The 22,524-nt window shown below is 48.0% G+C and overlaps 1 protein-coding gene across 2 annotated transcripts in view; it reads left to right on the forward strand.

Annotated features, from left to right (window-relative positions):
• The window catches only part of TRIB2 (tribbles pseudokinase 2), a 29,301-nt gene extending 7,190 nt beyond the window's left edge, over positions 1-22,111 (forward strand). The window contains exon 3 of one of the 2 annotated variants that reach the window (XM_043917102.1): positions 19,605-22,111. In XM_043917102.1, coding sequence (XP_043773037.1) covers positions 19,605-20,073 — 469 coding nt within the window. In that variant the 3' untranslated portion in view covers positions 20,074-22,111. Of the gene's footprint in view, positions 1-13,530; positions 15,575-19,604 lie in introns of those variants that run through there. The other variant, XM_043917101.1, reaches the window with a different exon arrangement.
• Positions 22,112-22,524: the final 413 nt, after the last annotated feature.

Genomic DNA, 22,524 nt, shown 5'->3' on the forward strand with positions numbered 1-22,524 from the left:
TGCATTAGCTAGTCAATGACCTAGTAAAGGAAGTGTTACTAGCCCACACACAGGTATGTGCTGGGTCAGATGGGAACTGGGAGCTGGGGTGTCAGTTCTAACGAGGACTTGAAGAGTCAGGAAAGTTTTTATAGGAGAGGTGAATTTGGAGCCAAGGTGAATGTGTTGTAGGTGATGTAGGAAGGACCGGCATTCCAGGTGAGGAGCCTGCCTGGGCACGTGCCTGGCTATGTGAAAGTCTTGGTTGTTTTAAGAGACAGCTGGACAGGAGGCTGGGCATCTGGGCTTCATTCATGGTCCTTCCATTAACTCATTACATCATATTTAGCAGACCCCCACTGGGGCCCTGCTTTCTGCTCCAGCTGACTTTGATTGTAAAAACTCTTTCAAGTTCCTTTTTTTTTTCCTTTTTAATAATGTGCTTTTTTGGAGGAGTGGAAGCAACTGATGTATATTCATTGCTGACTATTCCAAGAATTACTGCAGGGGCTCTACATACGTGATGTCATAGAATTCTTGTGACTGCCTTGGGCTTTCCTGTCTCCTATTAGCAAAGTGTTTAGTGAAGTGAAGGTTCCATTGTCACAGTCCTATTCAGGATCATCTGAATACAAGGCTAGTGTGCATCATTCATTCACTCGCTCAGCAAACATTCTGTGAGTACCTTTTATGTGTCTGGTACAGATTTGCTGTCAAACCTTTCCATATTCCAGTTAGTTAGCCGATCTATCCCAGTGGCCTGTGATGGTTTTAGGTGATTGCCTATGGAAGCCAGACGGCATCCAAATGAGAGAGATCTAGTGATGTGTGCTTTGGTTTTTCCATCTTTGTGGTCTGAGCTAACCTGGCAGTAAACGTCTGGGAAGCATTTGGGGATTGGCAAAATTCAAAGGGCCTGTGGTTACTTAGTCCAAATGGAATAATTTCATGAGCATTTATAATCCAGCAGAGTAGACAAAGTGCAGAGGGCCACTGGATTTCCCAGACCCACGGAAGTTGGTTATTGTTCCATATTTTTACCCATAAAGGAGTACCATGGGCCTCTGTGGTAGTTAATATCCTGGTCTCTGACAGTGGATGGCTTTTACCTTCATTAACAAGCTAAAGAAGGTGGGGGCACTATTTGAAGATCTAGAGTGTGGGAGTGATGGTTATCTTTCTCTTTCTGCTTACCTCCATCTGTCCTTGGATCCTGGAGACCCAGGTCCTCATCCTGTTTTTGCCCTTACTCCTCTCTGTGACCTTATATTGGTCCCTTCCCCTTGGCCTCAAGTTCCTCATCCTTTTCTTGTCCTGACTTTGTTGCACTGGCTCTAAGGTCTTCTTGAGCTCAGACACTCAAGTGTGTGCCATTTTGAATATTCTCATATACACCTGACTGAAAGATATACACCTGACTCCAACAAGATACTGACAGAGATATCCTTTTTGCCCTCCAGTGTTCTGTCTTCCTTGAAGATCTAATAACTAACTAAAAAAAGAAGAGGTATTATTTAGTGACCTATTTAAGAACCTTCCGTGGTGGCTCAGTGGTAAAGAATCCACCTGCAATGCAGGAGACATGGGAGACACAGGTTTGATCCGTGGGTCAAGAAGATCCCCTGGAGGAGGAAATGGCAACCCACTCCAGTATTCGTGCCTGGGAAATCCCATGGACAAAGGAACCTGGCAGGCTACATCCATTGGGTCACAAAGAGTTGGATACCACTGAGCGACTGAACACATACACACGGACGAGACTCTGTAAGGTTATCTTTCAACACTTAATTCTCTCTGCAAGTTGGAGAGGTGAGTATTAGCGTGTCATTGGATAGATGAGGGCTCCGAAGTGTAGCTGGAGAAGTCTCAAAGTTACAGACACAAAAGAGCAGAAGACCCATTCTCTGTTAAGTCAACTCTTAAGAAATTCATTTGGCCACCACAGGGAGTCAGGACAATCAATGCCCTCTCTCATGGGAATCTGCATTTTTAAGCATCATCTTTGATTGTGTCTCTTTAGAGAGGAATTGCAGGCATATTGGCGAGGATGTGGGGTGGTAGCCCGTCAGGTCCTAGCACAGCCGTCGTAGATATAGATGGTTCAAATGGGTCCGAGTAGACAGATGTTCCTGGGTCACAGGTTTTAGGAGCAGAAGTCAGCGTTAGAGATTCCATGCTTCAACCTGTTCATTTTGCCATCAGCGAGCAGAGCCCCAGAGGTGAGGGTGCTTGTCCAAGAGCCCACAGCTATTCTGGAAGCAAATATGGGCTGAGTCTCTTGGGAAGATCCCCTGGAGAAGGGAAAGGACCCACTTCAGTCTTCTGGCCTGGAGAATTCCATGGACTGTATAGTCCATGGGGTTGCAATGAGTCGGACACGACTCAGCGACTTTCACTTCCACTGACCTCACGTTTGATGGTGCGAACTTCTCCCCCAGGACTGCTTGTCCTTTATGGGGCAATGTGTAAGATAAAAAGCCAGAGTCCTTGATGTCACAGGGGCCGAGGAAGAAATGGTCACACATAAGAAACTTGTAACATGAGCCCTGCAGGGCTCGGATGCTTGGTCTGGAGTTACGTTTGGCTTATGCAGAAGAGCGTGACCCTTTCTAGAAAGAACTAGAGAGAAGTATCTGGTGTGAATGTGAAGCTAGGACACCACAGAAGCAGGTGGTGTCACGCTCAAAGGTGGTGTCAACGTTCAGTCCTGAGGTGGGGTCGGGGGTGTGAATTGAGCCATTGGGATTGATATGTATATACACTGTTGGTACTATGTATAAAATAGATAACTGATGTGAACCATTGTATAGCACATGGAACTCTGAATGGAAAGGAAATCCAAAGGGGATATGGGTATGTGTATAGCTGATTCACTTTGCTGTATCGCAGAAATGAACACAACATTGTAAAGCAAATCTACTCCAACAAAAATTAATTTTAAAAAAAGCTCAATCCTTTTTAACTTTGAAGAGCATTTGCCTTCTGAAAAAGACAGTGTAAGTGGCAGGTAGGAAGTTGGCCATCGTTTGTTGTCACCATATCTGAGAACCTGAGTCAGAGCAGCCCTGGCCCCCAAGGGGCTATAGGGGAAGGGGGACCCCTTGCCCCAGGCCATAGGCAAGGCAATGGACCACACAGCAATAAGTGACCTTGCTCAAGGTCACACAGTCAGTGTGATGATGGAGGCAGCCTAGAAATCCTATCATTTCCTTCCAGAGCTCTTTCTCTGCCCCGAACCCCGGGGAGGCCCCAGTGGATTTGCTCTGAGAAGGTTTCTTTCCTTTTCAAGGACATCCTATACGTTTTCATCAGTAGGCAATAGGACCTTTCTCATTATCACCCAACCATCAACTTTTGGTAAAAGATGAATAATGCTTAGCAGCCTTCTTTCATCTTGTTTGGGCTTTATCCTCTCCATTTTGGACTGTAAGGCTGGTTTTGTCACTCAGGATATTCTAGTTCCCAGGGGCCACTGAGTTTCATGGTAGAGTCTCTTCGTTGGCCTGCACGGTGGCTGTATGGCGACCACTCCTGTATTTCCAAGAGGGACAGGACCCAGGGGCTCTGGGATCTCTTCTGGGCCTTGCTGCTTGCAGCCTTCACTTTTGGTCCCAGTCAATAGGACCTAATGAATAGGTATTTCGATAGGATGAAAACTTCCTCCTCTCATAACAACGTGGAAGCATGAGAAACGATGAGTTGGATTTGGAAGACTTTTGAAAAGTTGAAACAGTGGAATCTGGGTCTGTTTTCTGATTATTAAGGCATTGGTTCTATGAGGCCCGGGCTGGGGGTTGCATAGAGAAGACCTTAGGAAGCACTGCTTTATTAAGCTTCAAGCCACCAGACATCTCTTTTGCTCTCGTCTGCATCAGTCTCTCTCTCTCTCAAGGATGTGCTTCTTGTTCTTTGATGATCTTGAAAGTGATCAAAGGGGAAAGCATTACATAGTAAAATTGACTGATGCAAAGAGCCGATTCACTGGAAAAGACCCTGATGCTGGGAAAGATTGAGGGAAGGAGAAGAGGGGGATGACAGAGGATGAGAGGTTGAATGGCATCACGGACTCAATGAACACAAGTTTGAGCAAACTCCAGGAGAGAGTGAAGGACAGGGAAGCACTGCAGCCGAGTGCTGCAGTCCATGGGGTCGCAAAGAATCGGAAACGACTTAGTGACTGAACAACAGGTGGTTCAGAGAGAGACCTGACTCTGGGTTGACTTCTTATGCACAGATTTTCCATTCTAGACCATCTGTAACTCTGAAGCCCGTGGCCATCCATGGAAACATGCTTAAGAGAAATGTCATCACCCATAAGCCCAGCTTCCTACAAGTGGCTTGGCACACATTATACGCAGATGACACCCGGTATTCTATGAAGATTTAATGCTAGGGTGCCTTCTGCCTCTGTGTTGAATCTGCAGCACCTCAGATTCTTCTGCTCCTGTTTTGTTTGTTTACTGTTACTTTATTTACTTATTGGCTGCCCTGGGTCTTTGTTGCTGCTGGGCTGCTCTTTTGTCTGTTTGTTTTTGCAGTGCACAGGCTTCTCACTGCAGTGGCTTCTCTTGTTGCAGAGCATGGCCTCTAGGCTCACGGCTACAGTAACTCGAGCATGCAGGTTCGGTAGTTGGGGTGCTGAACTTGGTTGCTCCTCGGCATGTGGGATATTCCCAAACCAGGGATCGAACCCATGTCCTCGGTGTTGGCAGGCAGGTTTTTATACACTGTACCACCAGGGAAGTCCTATTTATTCTGTTTATTTGAACTAGATTCAAATTCTGACTCTACCACTTGTTAACTACCTAAGTCATTTCATACTTCTGTGCTGCATTTTCCTCAAAGCAGAAATAATAGTTGCATCCCTAGAGGGTGGTTTTGAGAGTTAGATGATGTTGTGACTCACAGGCAGGGCAGGCGCTCACAGCCAGTAGCTGGTCCTAGAGACATCCATGGGGCTTCCCAGGTGGCGCTAGTGGTAAAGAACCTGCCTACCAATGCAGGAGATGTAAGAGATGTCGGTTCAATCCCTGGGTTGGGAAGATCCCCTGGAGAAGGAAATGGCAGCCTGCTCCAGTATTCTTGCCTGGAAGATTCCATGGACAGAGGAGCCTGGAGGGCTCTCCTACAGTCCATGGGGTCACAAAAAGTCAGACATGATTGAGCACACCAACTACTTAGAGTCATTGATAAAGTGATACCCTTATGGGAGAGCTTCTCTGGTAGGTTAGTTGGTAAAGAATCCACCTGCAATACAGGAGACCCCAGTTCAATTCTTGGCTTGGGAAGATCCGATAGAGAAGGGATAGGCTACCCACTCCAGTGTTCTTGGGTTTCCTTGGTGGCTCAGCTGGTAAAGAATCTGCCTGCAATGCAGGAGACCTGGGTTCGATCCCCTGGGTTGGGAAGATTCCCCCGGAGAAGAGAATGGCTACCCACACCAGTGTTCTGGCCTGGAGGATTACATGGACTGTATTGTCCAGGGGGTCGCAAAGAGTTGGACACGACTGAGCGACTTTCACTCACTTAATGGGAGAGCAGTTCTCAGAGAATGGAGAATGTAGCAACCTTGTCCTTGAAGGTTGAGCCCTTGGGATAGAAAGGTTAGATTTAAGCCACATCCTCCCCTCTCCTTTGTTTAATTATAATCACTGGATGCATATTAGGAGGGCAACTGACAGGTCAAGTCCACATGGTATGGAAACTGCTGTGCAGAAGGGCTAGGCGGTTCACAAGCAGTAGGAAAGGGAAGGTGGACAAGAGCACTGGTGGGCTGGGAGAGAAGGGCGGATTCCACCCCTCCATGCCTGGACCGGCCACGGTGCTCCCACCCCTGTGTTGCTGCCTCTCCTCTGGGCTGGGATGTTTCTTTACGGCTGAGCCTCAGCCACACTGTTTGTGTTTTGAGGAAGTTAAAGCCCTACCCTAACTGAACTCTCTCTGGACACACCCTTTGCATCCCCAGTTCCTGTAGTAAAATCTGAGATGGTCTGTGTGTAGTAAAATGTAGTAAATGTGATGCAGTAAAATCTGAGTAGGATTGAGGCCTCTAATCTGAGAAAGGGCAGTGTCTGAACTCCCAGAGGCTGCACCCGTGTTCTCCAGCCCCTCTTGCCCTGCTCTGGGATTAAACGGGTCTCCTGGTCAGGTCTGCTCCTTGAGGGCCCCGGATTTCAATCCCAGCCTCTAAGGGACAAGGCTGGTTGCTCCCCTGGAGTCCATCCCTCTCCAGATTCCAGTCTGTTTCTCTTGCACTTCTTCATCAGCTTAAAGTTGACAAGTTACCTAACCTCTTCTGCCCCATTGGTTCATCATAATGGGAAGGCTTTGCTCAGGAAATTAAATGAATTAACGAAAGTGAACCTGTTGCTTGGCGCACAGTCGGCCATCAGCTGTTCTTAACCTCTCCTGGACTTGATTCATGTCTGGGCCTCTGGGTGACAGCGGGCCAGTCTGCTGACCTAGAACTTGAAGAGCACTTTAAGCTGCTGCAAGCTGTGGCTGCAAGGGGGCCCCCTGAAACACGTAGGGAGGTGGGGAAACACGGTGCCTACAACAGTCCCCATTTGCCAGCTGAATCTTGCCTGTCCCTTGGGACAGGGCTCCTTGCCACCCAACCCCAGCTCCCTGCCCCCAACCACAATTCGGTGTTGACGTTTCTTTGCCCAGAAATACCCTCTTGTGAACGAGAAGACGGCTTCTGAACATGTTTCTTCTTTGGTTCGAAGATCTTTATCTCTTGACGTCACAGGTCTCATTTCCTCTGCTTTGCGGAAGCCGATCAGTGCCTGCTTCTGCCGGAGGGGAACTGGGACCCTGTTTAAGAACCCATCGGGGGGAGGGGGGGGCGGCGCGTGGCGGTGTTTCCCTGGAACAAAAGCCCTCTTCAGGGGCACAGGGGGACTTGCACCTCCCTGCAGGGGGAAGGCCTCCTCTTCCCTGCCACACCAGACGAGGTCAGTGCTCCCTTCCCGAGGCAGATGTTAGTATGTGTATTAGTTTTCTGTTTAGATCTTTAAGGTTTTTCTTGCCTCCAGAGATGCTCCCATATCTAATAAAGTACAGAGGGCAAGGCATTGGAGTCTTGGAGACCAGACTCTGCTTTCTTTCATTAATAGCAATGTTTATTAAGTTGTGGGCTTCCCTGATGACTCATGGGATGAATCCGCATGCAATGCAGGAGACTCAGGTTTGATCCCTGGGTCAGGAAGATCCCCTGGAGGAGGAAATGGCAGCCCACTCCAGTATTCTTGCCTGGAGAATTCCACGGATAGAGGAGCCTGGAGGGATACAGTCCATGGGGTTGCAAAAGAGTTGGACACGACTGAGCTTGCACTCCCACGCATCCATTGAGTTGTAGGTTTGTTGAATTTTAGGAAAATTGCCTTTCTGCTTTGAAGATGACGGAGCTCCTGGAGTTCTCGTGTTCATATTGACCCCTTGGATGTAATCAGGCACTGTCCATCCTTCGGGAAAGCTCCTCCCCCTCCACTCTTCTCAGGACGTGTCAGGAGTGCTCATGCTTGGATCTGTTACAACGTGTTTCCTGCTCTCCTCTTACTATCTGTGAGCATCTCCAGACTGTCCTCATCTCCTCCTGGCCTGGGAGCTCATTGAGGTCGGAGGCTGTCTCTTGTGCACTGTTCCCGGAGCCTGGTGGGCATTGAGTGAATGAGAATTCCTTTTATGGACCGGGAGCAGCTCAGATTGGATTCTCACGTCAGAGCGAGAGAGGCAGGGAATGTATTCATTTAATGATCATGTCAGTCATTGCCCAGATGGGAGCCCAAAAAGACCGAGACTCATGAATCTCCCTTGTAGATACCTTTTTTAAAAACTTTATTTTTACTGAAGTACAGTTGAATTATAATGTTGTATCATTGTAGACGGGCTTCCCTGGTAGCTAAGATGGTAAAGAATATGCCTGCATTGTAGGAGACCCGGTTCCATCCCTGGGTCAGGAAGATCTCCTGGAGAAGGGAATGGCTATCCACCCCAGTATTCTTGCCTGCAGAATCCCATGGACGGAGGAGCCTGGCAAGCTACCATGGACTGGACCGTGGCTACAGTCCATGGTCACAAAGAGTTGGACAGGACTTAGCGACTAACAGTTTTTCTTTCATCATCGTAGACACCTTTTAAAGAGAACTGTTTTCAAGGGTCCACGTCAAGTAACAGATAAACCCATCATTCCTATTTTGATTTAATGATTTATGCAAAAGTGACATTTACTTAAGACACCATTATTTATGTCTGTGGTGGGTGTCTTTTTATTTATGAAGGGCTTCAGGTCACGATTTAGAGGGGAAGCCTTCGTCAAGGTTCTGTGCTTAGAGAGACTAAATAGTAGGTATTCTTCAGCAGGGTTTCTGGCTGGGGTATTTACTACTGGGGCTTAATAAATTAGTTGATGGCCTAGACTGGGAACCACGGGCAAGTGGAGCGGAGAGCACAGTGGTGAGATTTTTTGATTCCTCCTTTTGGCCTTTTGCCCTTGGCCTGCCTTCTCTGACATGGGTTGGGGATAATGAACTTAGAGTATCCAGCACAGATATACTTCAGGGACTTAAGATACCTGTCATTACTGCTCTCCATAATCCTCTATAGCTTTTAGCCTCATTCCAACAACCTGGAGATTTGTTTATTTGTTCAACAAATATTTATGGAGTGCAGAGTATTATATGTGCCTGGCACTAGTCTAGGTGCTGGAGATACTGAAATACTTGATGAAACAGAAGCCCTGCTCTCACGGGACTTACATTTTAGTGAAGTAATATCTAGGATCCACCATGTCCCAGGCCCTGTTCTAACCAAAACACTTAAATGAATGAATTTTATCCGAATTGACTACTATAATTATTTATTTACTTTTTTTATTGGAAGATAACTGCTTTACAATGCCGTGGTGGTGTCTACCATACATCAACTCAAATGAGTCATAATTTTTATATATATATATATATATATATATACCCACTCCTTGCAGAGCCTCCCTCCCTCTGGGGGAAGGAGAGGGTAGAACAAATTAAGATAGTAACATTGATATATAGGCACTATCCTTATAAAATAGATAACTAACAGGAAGTTGCTGTATATCACAGGAAGCCCATTCTGGTCCCCTGTGATGACCTAGACGGGTAGAATTACTGTATTTAAATCAAGTTATTTGATTTAAGTCAAGCTATTTGATTTGAGGTCCTGCTATGTTTATCCCCATTGTACAGATGAGGAAATTGTGGCCTGGGGTTGTACAGCCAATGAGTGCAAATCTGGAGGTGGTACCCAGGAGACCTGGCTCCCAAGCTTAAGTTCTCAAATGCCACGTTAGCTACAGAAACTGAATGCCAGGTAAAGTGCCACCCTTGTGCTGGACCCACAGAAGGAATTTTCTTATGCAGTTAGGCAACAAGTGAACCCACAAGGACTTGGCTGACTGGAGTCTAAGTGAAGCTCAGTCCTCGGTTTTCTCAGAGCAGTCCTGGCAGAGGTAGACTCTGCCATCAATTAAGCAAACCTCACAGGCAGTCCTTGTATATCCTGCTCTTCCACTTTATGGAGTGGGTTTAGGTTCTTCTGCAGGACTCAAAGCTGAGGTCCATTTATCTTTTCGTCCCTCATACCTAGCCCAGGACTTAGCATTATACATACTTAGTGAATGTGTGACAGTTGACTCCGTGGGGATATGACTAGCCCCATATATCCTGCAGTCATAAATATTGTAAGAACCCCCCCCCCCCAAAAAAAAATACACTGATGGTAGAAGACAGTGGATGGAAACACATTTCAAACATCCCTTAGCCAGTCCTCTTGGGAATTTCTCTAAACCATGGACAGAATCCAGTCTCTCTGAAATTTCTCTTGATTCTAGACATTGCAGTTGTTAAGCAGAGTCATGCCTAGATGCCCTGCGCTCTAGATAACATGTTGGAGCTGGGGCCGTTGGACACATGGGGATCACACTATCTTGCAAACGTTTATTAAGCACCTGTCGTGGCGCTACTTGCAGTGCTCAGTATTGGGGATGTAAGAGTCAATATCAGAGAGTCCTCACCTGATGCAAGGCACAGTGCAGTGGTTATTTTTAACACCGAATCAGAGAGGAAGGGTGTGCATTAGAGAGATATCTGGGAGCAGGAAGAGGATATTCCAACAATGGAGTGGGCTGTAGAGAAGGACTATGTCAGGGAGGAGCTGGGCTTCTCACAGAGTAGTTCTGAGAGATGCAGGTGGGAAGGGGAAGGGCCCTGAAAGTGCCAGCAATGAGTAAGGAGGGACTGCCCTGGGAGGGTATTGTGAGGTGGGGCCGGAAATGAAGGTGAAGAGAGGCTAGGGCCTTGGCCTCATATCTGGGACCTCGAGGGCTTTCCAGGTGGCACAGTGGTGGAGAATCCGCCTGCCAATGCAGGAGACTTGGGTTCGATTGCTGGGTCAGGAAGATCCCCTGGAGAAGGAAATGACAACCCACTCTAGTATTTTTGCTGGAGAATTCCATGGACGGAGGAGCCTGGTGGGCTACAGTTCATGGGTTCGCAAAGAGGTGGATATAAGCTCACACAGACAGCCTGGGACCTTGAACTTGATCTGAAACTCAGCAGGAGCTTTTTAAGGTTTTCTCTAGACAGGGCAGGGACAGGTCAGGTTGTGATTCTACACGTGCGTGTGAAGGACAGACTAGGGACGGACATGGACTTCAGGATGCTGAAGCTGAATCACAACCCAGGCTGTGGGATTGAGAGGGAGGGCTAAGAGGGGATTTAAATCCAGCCCTCTTACCTTTACAGATAAAGAAATCAGGAAGGAAAGGCCCTTCCCCAAAGTTCTATAAGGTGTAAGTGACACAACCAAGAGCAGAACTCAGACTTTCGACTCCCCGAATTTGTTCAGTCTCTGCCTAGACCATGTGGGGAAGCCACAAGTGAAACCCCCGACTCGGGTGGCCCAGTGTGTGAACCAGCTGGGACAGGTTCACAGCGCTGCTGGGGGTGGGGGTGGAGGGGTTGGAGGGACTGGCCTGAGCCTTGCCCCCTCCCCACCAATGAGGCATGGAGAGGAATGTTCTGGGCCCTGAATCATCCTGGGCAAAAAAGGCAGGAGCAGCACCTAGGGGTGCCTGGCTCTCCCTGGAAGGATCTGGGCTGGGTGAGCAAACGGGGCAGTGCGGTCCAGCATGGAGTGAGATGACCTCCTGGGAAGCTTTCCTGAGAAGCTCAGTTGATTGACTTGGGGTCGAGGGAACCTCGGGGATCCAGGTCTCAGCGCAGAGCAGTGAGAGGTGGATGGAGTTTTGATGAGGAGTCCCAGCTGCACCACCTCCCTTGGAGTTCCTGGCTGTTCTTATGGCAATAGCAGGCAGGCTGCCTGGGTGTGGGGTCCTCCTGCAGGGTGGGGCTGGGGCTGCGGGAAGGTCTTGGAGGTGGAATGGCTTCCCCGTTTGCACCATGGCCCTGATGAGTCGGTCACAGGCATGCACCTGCATGTAGGTTTCAAGGGCTTTTGCATCCTGGCTGGGCAGCCGGTGCCGTGGAAACACCTGCCTGCTAGAGTCGGCTTGGGTTCCTCCTCCCAACTGTGCTGTTTCTCAGCAGGTGGCTTTATATCTTTCCAACTGCACATTTCTCTGTATAACCAGTGCAGAGTGTGGGATGGTGTTGTAAGGCAATTGGAGGATATACTGCCTTCTGGAACTTACCAGACCTCCCTTGGGTCCCCTTCCCCTTCGACTTCTCTTACTCCACCCTGAGCGGCTCCCTTACTGTTTGCCTGCTGTTCTCTGGCTAATTTGTGAGCAGCTTAACCTAAAGTTCTGGGTCTGTTCCCTGAGTCAATGGGATCTGGGGCATCAGTGGCGCTCAGAGGTGACTGCTGGAAAGATCCATACACACAGGAAGCAGAGGCTCTGAGCAGTGATGATTTATTGGGCAGTTTAGTGGCCTGTGGAGCCCCCGTGGTGCCTGCCAGGCTAGCACAATGCAGCCCATGTTGCTGGGGTGGGTGGGTGGGTGGGGCATTCCTCTGGCCTCCCAGCAGTAATTCCAGCTGGGACCCTGGCCTGACACCTGCACTGGCAGCCTAGGGTAGCTTTGCAGTAGCGGCCAGAGCAAGGTCAGACCTGGCTGCAGCTAACCTTTCGCCCTTGATCCTTCTCCTGTTTGGACCCACCCCACAGAATGGCCTTTGGTGACTTCTGGATTCCACTGACTTCAGGCCCCCGGACTTCCCGTCCGGGCCAAGCCCACTTGGTCTGGCTGAACTCCCAGCCTGACCCCACCCTGGCCCACCCTGTCCTGATCTCTTCCTGTTGGGAGCCCAGGGTGGGGTTCAGGGTTTAAAAGCAAAGCCTGATTGGCTTGTGTACGCCTTTTCTTCATATTTTGGATGAAGCACTGAACATGGAGGTTGAAAACCTGGGTTTAAATCCCCTGCTTAGCCACTCACTAGCCAGGTGGTCTTGGGCAAGTCACATCTGCTGTCTGTACCTCAGCTTTTCATCTAGTAAACAGGCAGGTCCCGCCACCACCATCCACTTCATGAGCTATGGCACTTAGATCGTGTATTGTAATGGTTTTGTATGTGATCCAGTGCTAAATAAACCTGGGGCCATATCTGTCTCCATAAACCCAGGGTCTCCCTTTAAAAATTGCTTTGTCTTTTGTTGTTCAGTCTGACTCTCTGTGACCCCATGGACTTCAGCATGCAGTTTCCCTGTCCTTTACGATCCCCTGGAGCTTGCTCAAACTCGTGTCCATTGAGTCGGCGATGCCATCCAGCCATCTCTTCCTGTGTCGTCCCCTTCTCCTCCTGCCTTCACTCTTTCCCAGCATGAGAGTCTTTTCCAGTAAGTCAGCTCTTCCCATCAGGTGGCCAAAGTATTGGAGCTTCAGCTTCAGCATCAGTCCTTCCAGTGAATATTCAGGATTGATTTCCTTTAGGATTGACTGGTTGGATCTAAAACATTTCATTCTCTGTGCCTCGGTTTCCTTACTCTTTAGGAAATTGGCACATATCATAATATTTGCTTTTTAGTTTTGTTATGAAAAATAGACTGGTAGACCAAAAATAATCCCAGTGTTCTGTAGCTGTTTAATTCGTGGTTGCTATTGTTGTTACTAGTATATAAATATTATATTAATGTCAGGATGTTAGATAGGAAGGGTTGCAGTCCCTATAGCTTAAGAGTTAAAGGAAAGGTATAAAATCAGGAAATTTGAAGCCAGAAGAGCCCTTTGCAGGCCATGTACGATTGGTTCTCGGGCTTCTCAGTGATAAGGAACTCACCTGCCACTTCAGGAGACACAGGTTTGATCCCTGGGTTGGGAAGATCCCCTGGAGGAGGAAGTGGCAACCCACTCCCATCAATGGAGGAGCCTGGTGGGATGCAGTCCATGGGGTCACAAGACAGTGAGACACGACTGAGCGCACACAGACACACACAGACACACACACACACACACAGACACACACACGACTGGTTCTCACTTTATAGAAGAGAAACTGAAGCCGTGGTCGATTTAGTGACCCAGAGAGAGCCACTCAAGCCTCTGGGGAGTGTAGGACATCGGGTCAGAGCTTTCAAGGCTGGGGCCGCTGCTCCGTGGGGGTGGGGCGTGGAACCCCGTGCACCCTGCTGCTTCTGGCTTCCTCACCTGGCTCAGCATCTGAGGACTGGAGCCCTGGCGCTGGGCTGGGCCTGCTCCTCCAACAGAGGCTGCCTCCCTGTAAGCCTTGTTCATTCAGAGGTTGCAGGCAAAGCAGGCTTTTCCTGCCTATGCCAGGGACAGGTTGCCGAATGCACACAGAGATGGCAGCTTGTCGGCCAGATCAACCCTCTCTGGGGCCCGTGACTCAGGGCTCTCTCCTCCAAGAAGCTGCAGGAGATAACCACTGTCATTTGCAGCTCTTTGGTCACACAGATCTCTACCATTCTCCCTTGTTGCTTTCAGCAATCTGTATTCTCCGTGTGCCGTCTCTAGTCTTAACCACCTCCATGAAGCCCATCCTGATCACCTTTGTACTGAATAATGTGAACAGGAGTGAGCTGGGCACATATTTGTGGGAAGAACATTCTATGCAAGGGGGGGCGGGGCGGGGGGGAGTGCAAAGGGCCCAGGAAGGAATGGGGCACAGAATTCACATCCATTTCATTCTGCCTGTGGCTTATTCATCTATCTTCCCTCTAGGCTTTGGGGCTGAAGGGGAAGGGGGAGGGCTTATAAGAAGGTCAGTTAGAGTTTCCACCATTTTTTTGTAGATTTACTGTGCTAGGCTCTTTGATAAATACTGTACTTGCATTGTTTCGTTTACAATCTTCACAAAAACTGAGACTATGGGTGTGATTTTGTCTGAATCTCCAGTGTGTAGTTTCATTTGAATAACCCAGACCGCCCCCGATGTTACTGTTGAGTTTCATGAAAATCGATTTCTCTGCCTGGAAATTCCTAAAGCCCAGATTGATTAAGGGACCTCAGAAGCTGAATGACTGTTTTTCATTCACTTCCTCCCACTCTGACAGGTGCCGTTGCTCGGCCAGGCCTTCTGGCAACATTCCTGAGAGGAGAGGGTGAGCCCCCCCCCCCCCGCCCCATGCCCAGGGGTGGGGAAGCCGAGCCCCAGAGACCTTCCGAAGGGCCCTGTAGTTGTGTCGTGCATCGGTAGGGACCAGAGTTGGAATTCTAGCCCAGCTCGGGCCTGCGACCTGGGGGCACCCCGGAAGGTCCTTGTTTACAGACGTAATCCAGATTTCTTGCCTCGACCCTTGCCTGGGAGTGATGTAAACAAGTTCAGGATGTTCCCAGAGGCAGGCAAGGTCAGAAGAATGCCTGGACTGCTGCATTTCCTCCCCATCCTTTCCTAGGCTTCTTCCTACCCCTGGGGGATTCCTGCACGCTTGCGCAGAAGCAGCAGGCTTCCTGACCCTGGGGCGCATGCGTGCTGCCCGCCTTGAGGGTCCCTCACTGACCCAGCCAACCTCGGGTGGTTTCCTCCGCCCGGTGCTCAGGTGATGGCGGCTGACCCGAGCTCCCAGCCCAGCGAGAGGCGAGCACTCGGCCTTTAGCTAGCATTCCCACCGGAGGAGCTGACCTACCCTCTCTGAGCATTAGGTTCAGTGTCCACGCAAAGGAAGAATAATTCTTGCCTTGGCAATTGACTTTACACATTTTGAAGAGAAAATATATGTAGATACCCACGCACGCTTCGATGCATAGACGGTGTTTGGTATTTGGTACTTAGTATTTTTGCCTAAGCCAGAATTCGAACCCCGGTGTATGGCTTTAAGACCCTGAACTAGTCTGGCTTCTTTGTTGGTGCGTCACCACAGGCCACACTGAACCGGATGTGACCACAGCTCCAGACCTTCCCGGCCAGAGGCTCAGCCTCTGAAGGCAGGGGGATGAAGTGGCCCGTGGATCAGCTTAGGGGCAGCGGGAATCAGCAGTACGTGGGTGCCTTTTTATTTATATATTAATAGCACTCAAATTCATAAGGTGTTTGCATGGCTTCCAAGCCCTCTTTTTGAGTCGGGGGAGGAGAGACGTGAACTCTGGGAAAGGGGTTAATTGACAAGATGGAGACCTTAGGCATGGCTCTTATCTCTGATGTGGAGGAAGGTTCTAGAAGAGGGATGAGGATGAAAGTGGGGTCACTGCTGCCCGTGGGAGGGGGTGGGGGGATGATGTGGTGAAGGAGAAAGTCAGAATCTAGGGTTGTGACCCGGGAAGGAGTGAGAATGAAAAGGGCTTTAGGGTTGGCTTAGCATGAACTGCTTGAGGTAGTTAAGTTTGTCTTCTGAAAGAAGCCACAACTCCCTCCCAGCCTTACTGAAAAGGCACCTGAGATATTGTAACAATAATTTATAAAGCCGACCCTCCATATAGTCTTCACTTTTCCTCCACTTACTCCTAGGAAAGTTTTCCTCCTTTACCCAGAGCAGGGGCCATTGTTCCTTTAAAGGCAGCACACAGATACTCCTGGGGTCTACAGCTTGACGGTCTCTTTCATTCTTGGATTGAGGGACGGAATGTCTGTTGGGTGCTGGGTACAAAAAAAAGTCTAGGGGCTGGAGGTACCTCATGAAGAACAGGTGGTGTTTTTTAATACTCAAAGTGACCTCAGCCACCTGCCCAAGGGCCCCTGGAGGTGGGGGATGAGGTAATGACCCTGAAATGACTACTGGCATCATAACACATAGAGTATACACGCAGAACTGTAGACATGGAAATACCTGTAAATACCTACAGTTACAGGCGGTAATGAAGGGGATGTGGCATTGTGGTGTGGGGGTGCTCCATTGGAACAGGAGGGTCAGGCAAGGTCTCTTTAATACAGTGCATTTGAGCAAAGACCTGCAAAAACTGAGTTTTGCAGAAGACCATTCTGGGCAGGGGGCTGGAGGTGGGGGGTGTGTGCAGAGGCCCCAGGGAAGATTGTGGTTGGTTGGTATATGTGAAGAACAGTGCAGGGGCTGGAAGGGAGAGGGGCCACTCGGCTGAAGCCTTGGCAAAGATGGTCACCCAGTTGAATGAGCTGAGATGGCATTGATGGGTTTTGGCAGAGAAACCCAGCTCCAAACCCAAATCTGATTCTAAGTCTCATTCCACTAGACCATCACCCCTTGTCATACAGATGCGAGGGCTTATTATTATTTTCTCCACTGGGATGATCATCCCCACAGCTCCTCTGCCACTCAGGCTGTGAACTTGGAGGTGGAGAGCCTGGTGGGTCCCAGGGCTCGGCAGGAGCAGCTGCTGGTGAGGGTGGGCAGGGGAACCTGTGGTGAGAACCCCCCTGGGCCTGTGGTTTGTGCCCCGTCCTCTCCACCCCAAGGGTTTACCAGCTCACCTCCAGTCTCCAGCTATCTAGTGAGGCTGGTGTGAGTCAGCGCCACCTGCCACCTTAGATTAGAGGAAGCAAAAGGAAGAAGAGATTTGCTTTTAATCCACTCAATTCCAGATCAACACATCCAGACCCTTCCTATTTTTACAGATCGACTAAAGGGGGAAGAGAAGGGCACATACACTACAGGTTATAAATAGAATATGGGCAAGCAGATAAAGAAGATGTGTTGCAATGTACTACACAGAAGCCCAGAATGTTAAAACTGGCAGAGACTTTAAGACTGTCTTGTCCAGATGGATACACAACTGTGTGCATATATCAATACTTAATGCTACTGAACTGTAAACTTAAAATGGTTAAAATAGTAAATTGTATCTTACATATTATATTCAGTCAGTTCAGTTCAGTCATTCAGTCACTCAGTCCATTGCAACCCCATGGACTGCAGCACACCAGGCCTCCCTGTCCATCACCAACTCCCAGAGCTTGCTCAAACTTAGTGATGAGTCAGTGATGCCATCCAACCATTTCATCCTCTGTCATCCCCTTCTCCTCCTGCCTTCACTCTTTCCCAGCATCAGGGTCTTTTCTAGTTAGTCAGTTCTTCCAATCAGGTGGCCAAAGTATTGGAGTTTCAGCTTTAGCATCAGTCCTCCCAGTGAATATTCAGGACTCATTTCCTCCAGGATGGACTGGTTGGGTCTGCTTGCTGTCCAAGGGACTCTCAAGAGTCTTCTCCAACACCACAGTTCAAAAGCATCAATTCTTTGGCACTCAGTTTTCTTTATTACATACATTATACCACAATTTAAAAAATTAAAATAATAATAATAAAAAAAAAGACTGCCCCGTTCAACACTCTGCTTTAAGGTTGAGAACACAGAAGTTTAGTGACTCACTCACAGACACACAGCAGGTAAGAGATGTAGTCTGGCCTGGACTCTGCTCCTCTAGCTTCTAGTCTAGTACCTTTTCCAGTGACTGCAACTATGTTTTCCTTGTTGATGGAAATGAGAACAGAGAAGTCAGTCACCCTTTGGTCTTGGAAACTCCTGGACTTCAAATATGGCGTCTGAGGATCCATGCAGGGTTTTAGCTGACCTTTTGCTCTACGCAGCTCCCAGCAGTTCTCCTTGGATTAATTTGAGCCTCACCTCCCTTCTGTGGCTCTCTGAGGAGCTGCAGTGATGGTCCTGCAAGGCTAAGACCTACAGTTGGAGAAAGAAAGAGAAACAGTAGTGGATGGACCTGGTTATAAACTCTGATTAGGACTGAAGCCTTATTGTGGCTTCTCCAATTCTCCTGTTCTCTCCTCATTTGTGCCTCATGACACCTCAGGGCAACAGGGGCGATGCTTTGGTGGGCACTTTAGAGATGAAAGAAACGGCTGATAGGAATGCCACTGACCTCCTAGGTGCTCATTAGCACGGTCCGTGTGGTCCCAACCCCTAACTCCAGCCCCTCCTCCCTGCCTCAAGTTCCATTCATGGCATCATCTGTGTGATGGAATGGGATTAACTGAGTTGATGGAGCCTGAGAACTTCGAGAACTTTGCAGTGGTGGCATTCTGGCCAGGAGAATGGAGGAGGGTGTTGGTTTTAGGCACTGAAAGGTAATAACACCTAACTTTGCACTCAGAGAGCAACAGGCAGGGGCACAGGGATTCTTCAGAGGTCGCTGGGCTAAGGAAGGAATGCAAAGCTAGGAGCTTGGGGGTACTGAGCATATATTTATTTGGTACTTAATGGTGATACCAAGCCCTTTTGTGTAGCCCTGAGTGTAGGCTCTGGAGACTCAGAGTTTAATGTGGGATTTCTATACCTCTGTTCTTCCCCATCGTACCCAGGAGGGTCCTGCATTCATCAGTGATCCTTAACCGATGGGGAGAAGATTCACACACACACACTCATGTACCCATGTGAGGCAGAATCACATATGTGTGACCCAAGTGGAGAATCTAGGTAACGCAAGTCGCATGCATACCAGGTCCAGGACCAGACCCTAGGAGTGTGATGGGTGGGACAGGACAGAGCTTCAACAGGAAATCTTGGGAAGAGAGTGGGCTTGGAAAGGAGATGAGAATGTTGGCTTTGGAATGCCACAGTGATGGAATGCATTTCTAGTGAACATTTCCTGGCTCTGCCTGTGTCCTAAGAGAGGCATTTTGGTGTGGAGAGAGCACCAGGTTGACTTAGGAAGATGTGAGGTCAAGTTTTCTCTGTTTCCCTACCAGATGGCTTTGGGTAAGTTACTTAAATTCTCTGAGCATCCATGTTCTTCTCTGTAAAATGGGTTAGGAAAATCCTCTACATCTAAGTAAAGGAGTGTTGAAATGAAGCAAAACTGTTGAATGAAAGATCCTGGCTCCTGTGTTGTATCATGTTAGTCACAAGTTTGCCAGGAGCTATGGACAGAGATTGTGTGAGTTTCCCAGCTGGGTGGATCTGAGTTCAAATCTTGTGACTCCCCATCATTACCCTGTGTGACTTTTAATCTCTTGTTCCTTCCTGACTAAGTTGAGGAGGTAATAATCTATTTGTGATTTATCTACCTGCTGATGGTTTCAGTCCACCAGTGGATTGAAAGTTTCAGGCAAATTCTTTGCCTCCTGGCTCTCCAGCCCTGGAACAGGGTCTCGCCACCTAGAAGGTGCCCAGTAAATAGTGTTTGACTGGTCCAATAAATGAATAAGGGTCTTTGGAAAGGTTCAAATGGAAGCTGCGACATAATGGTGGGATTCCTGGGACTCAGAGCATCCTTAACAAGCTCATGTTTTGCTCCTTTTCTTGCAGGACTCGGGTCAAGCTGGAAAGCCTGGAAGATGCCTATATTCTGCGGGGAGATGACGACTCGCTCTCCGACAAGCACGGCTGTCCAGCATACGTCAGCCCGGAGATCTTGAACACCAATGGCAGCTACTCGGGCAAAGCAGCTGACGTGTGGAGCCTGGGAGTGATGCTCTACACCATGCTGGTTGGGCGGTACCCTTTCCATGACATTGAGCCCAGTTCCCTCTTCAGCAAGATCCGGCGTGGCCAGTTCAACATTCCAGAGACTCTGTCGCCCAAGGCCAAGTGCCTCATCCGGAGCATCCTGCGGCGGGAGCCCTCGGAACGGCTGACCTCCCAGGAGATTCTGGACCATCCTTGGTTTTCTACAGATTTTAGCGTCTCGAATTCAGGATATGGTGCTAAGGAAGTGTCTGATCAGCTGGTGCCGGATGTCAACATGGAGGAGACCTTGGACCCTTTCTTTAACTGAGCTCACACCCCACGGGGACTTAGCAGGTACCAGAAGCGAGAGAGAGGGCAGCGGAGAGGAGTTCTTCCAGGGAACACGTATCGCCTGGCTTGGTAGCAAGAGGGACACGGACACTCACAGGCTTCTTGGTTCAAAGAAGGAAAACTGTCAAGGAGCTGACTGAACATGTAGCATGGGGGCCAGAGACGTGGGATGGAGGCGGGCTCCAGGGTCCTGTCGGGTGGGCAGGAGCCCCCCTGGAGCTTCTCTCGCCTGACGGAGCCCCCCGGGAGACCACCCCTATCTGCTGGGCTGCTTCCGCCTATCCCCCTTTCCATTTTGTTCCAAATAGTTGCAAATCTTGATAGAATCAAAACTCTGCCTCAAACACACATCTTGGCATCGCACTGTTAGCGTTTAACTTCTTGTCATGATTCAGGGAAGGTACCATTGGCCAAGGGTTTTTTGTTTTTTATTTTCTTTTTAAACAAGCCAGCCACCTATCTGATAATTCACGGGGTTCATTTAAAAAAAAATTCGGTGCACACAGACTGATGTGAAACCTGGGTGCTAAAACTAAAAGAAAATAAAAGTCCAGTTTGTGTCTCCTAATTGCACTCTTCAACTCATTTCTTCTAACTAAACTATTGAATATCCTGGTCAGGAAATAACACATTCAGTGCTTTGCTCCCTGAAGTGGGAAAAAAACAGACCTGTCCTGTAACCCAGTATTCTGTTCTGTGTCAATTGGTTTGTGGCAGGAAGCTCTTAGAAGTCAAACTTCCAGATGTATCATTGCTATCATAGCTTAAAGAAAGAAAAATGAAAGGAAAAGAGAAATTCAGCTCTTTAATTTTATTTTTATTATTATTATTATTATTATTATTTTTTTCTTTTTGGTGAATGACGAGGGCTGCATCACAGGCATGCCTTTTTGCTGAGATGTTAGTGATGGAGTGAGATTCCAGATGCTGTTGGAGTCTGAAGCTCTTGTAACACTCTGATCTCAACTAAACATTTTGTCTTTGCTTTATTGGCAACTCATGAAATGAAGCAGGTTGTCCCACATGTATGAAATACAGGGCAGCTATTGCATTTTCTTTATGGAATATGATCATTGTAGCTTGGGAGGCCCTCTGGTTTGGACAAAAACCCTCAGTTGAGACAAGCAGGAAGGAAAATAAGCTGAAAGCTAGGATGATATTAAAAAACAAACAAACAAAAAAAAAACAAAAAAAAAAAACAGCTCTCTATCCCCATACGCACCTTTGTATTTTTCAAGAACTCTTCTATTTATTAAGGAAAATGTCACATTGTGATGTATTAAGCCAGTACTTCAATTACGGGTTAACTTGGGTAACATGTTACATGCTGTAGTTAACATTTATATATATATTTTTTTCTTTGTTTGAGTATTTCTGTCCCTGAAATAACCTTTTATTTGGCTTTTCTAGATAGCTTTATTTGATTTCGAGTGGCAAATGTTTTTCTTTTTTTTTTTTTTTTATCTGTTATGGCTTTTCTATATTGGTGTATGATACAGAACTCTTTTGGCATCAATACTTGTGTTTCCAGTACCTCAGTTGTTCGGATTTTACTGCCTGTATATGTTTTGTGAAATGGTCATGTTTTTGGGTAGGTGACACGTGGACTCTAGTATGTAAATGTTACTTGAATCTGTGCTTCATTATAGTATGTGGCATGTATGTGCAGACCTTGGATGCTCTATTTCTACTTAGCAGGAGCCCGGCCTCACGTTCCCAGGAGGGCGGCTTAACCATTCATCGTCAGGAGACAAGGAGGCCATGGATTTGCTCTGGATTCTATTTTGATAACAGGAGATAAACAAGGAGAGAGGGTTTTTTACATTCTGAAGATGGGGCTGAGTTAAGAAGGACCTGTTTTTCTTCCCTCTCCCTTATTTTTTAAGTACCTTGTTGGAGGAAAGATTGGTGACATGCATGGTGGGAATCTATGGCCTCTGGTGCTTTGTCCTGTATTCGGTTAATGTTTTTGTCCTAATCTCTTCAATCAATAAAATTGTGCGTATTTAACTAAACTCGTGGGGTCTGGCAAATGATGATTTTTCCTGCCATCTGGGGTTTGAGGCCCACCAGCCTCAAACTCAAACCTCCCACCAGCCAGGAACTCACCCATTCTCTTAGGTCAACACTCCTTCGTGAGTGAATCACAATCACTATGTATACAAAGCAGTATACATGGTGTGGGCATGTGCTGGCTGATTTAGATGGAATATCTCACTGAATTCACACTTCAGAGGTGTGAATTATGTTCCTATTACAGGTGAGGAAATCAGCCCAGACAGTTTATAACCCGACGTGAAACCATCTTTAGGTGACTGAGGAGTGAACTCTAAGTCCAGTGAACCCCGAGCTGGCTATGCTTTCTAAGATTTTAAAGCCCAGAGGTTCTCAGGGCAACTATAAAAGTAACTGGAGGAGTAAGGCTTAC

The sequence above is a fragment of the Cervus elaphus genome, chromosome 11 (assembly GCF_910594005.1).
Source record: "Cervus elaphus chromosome 11, mCerEla1.1, whole genome shotgun sequence".
Classification (NCBI taxonomy): domain Eukaryota; kingdom Metazoa; phylum Chordata; class Mammalia; order Artiodactyla; family Cervidae; genus Cervus; species Cervus elaphus.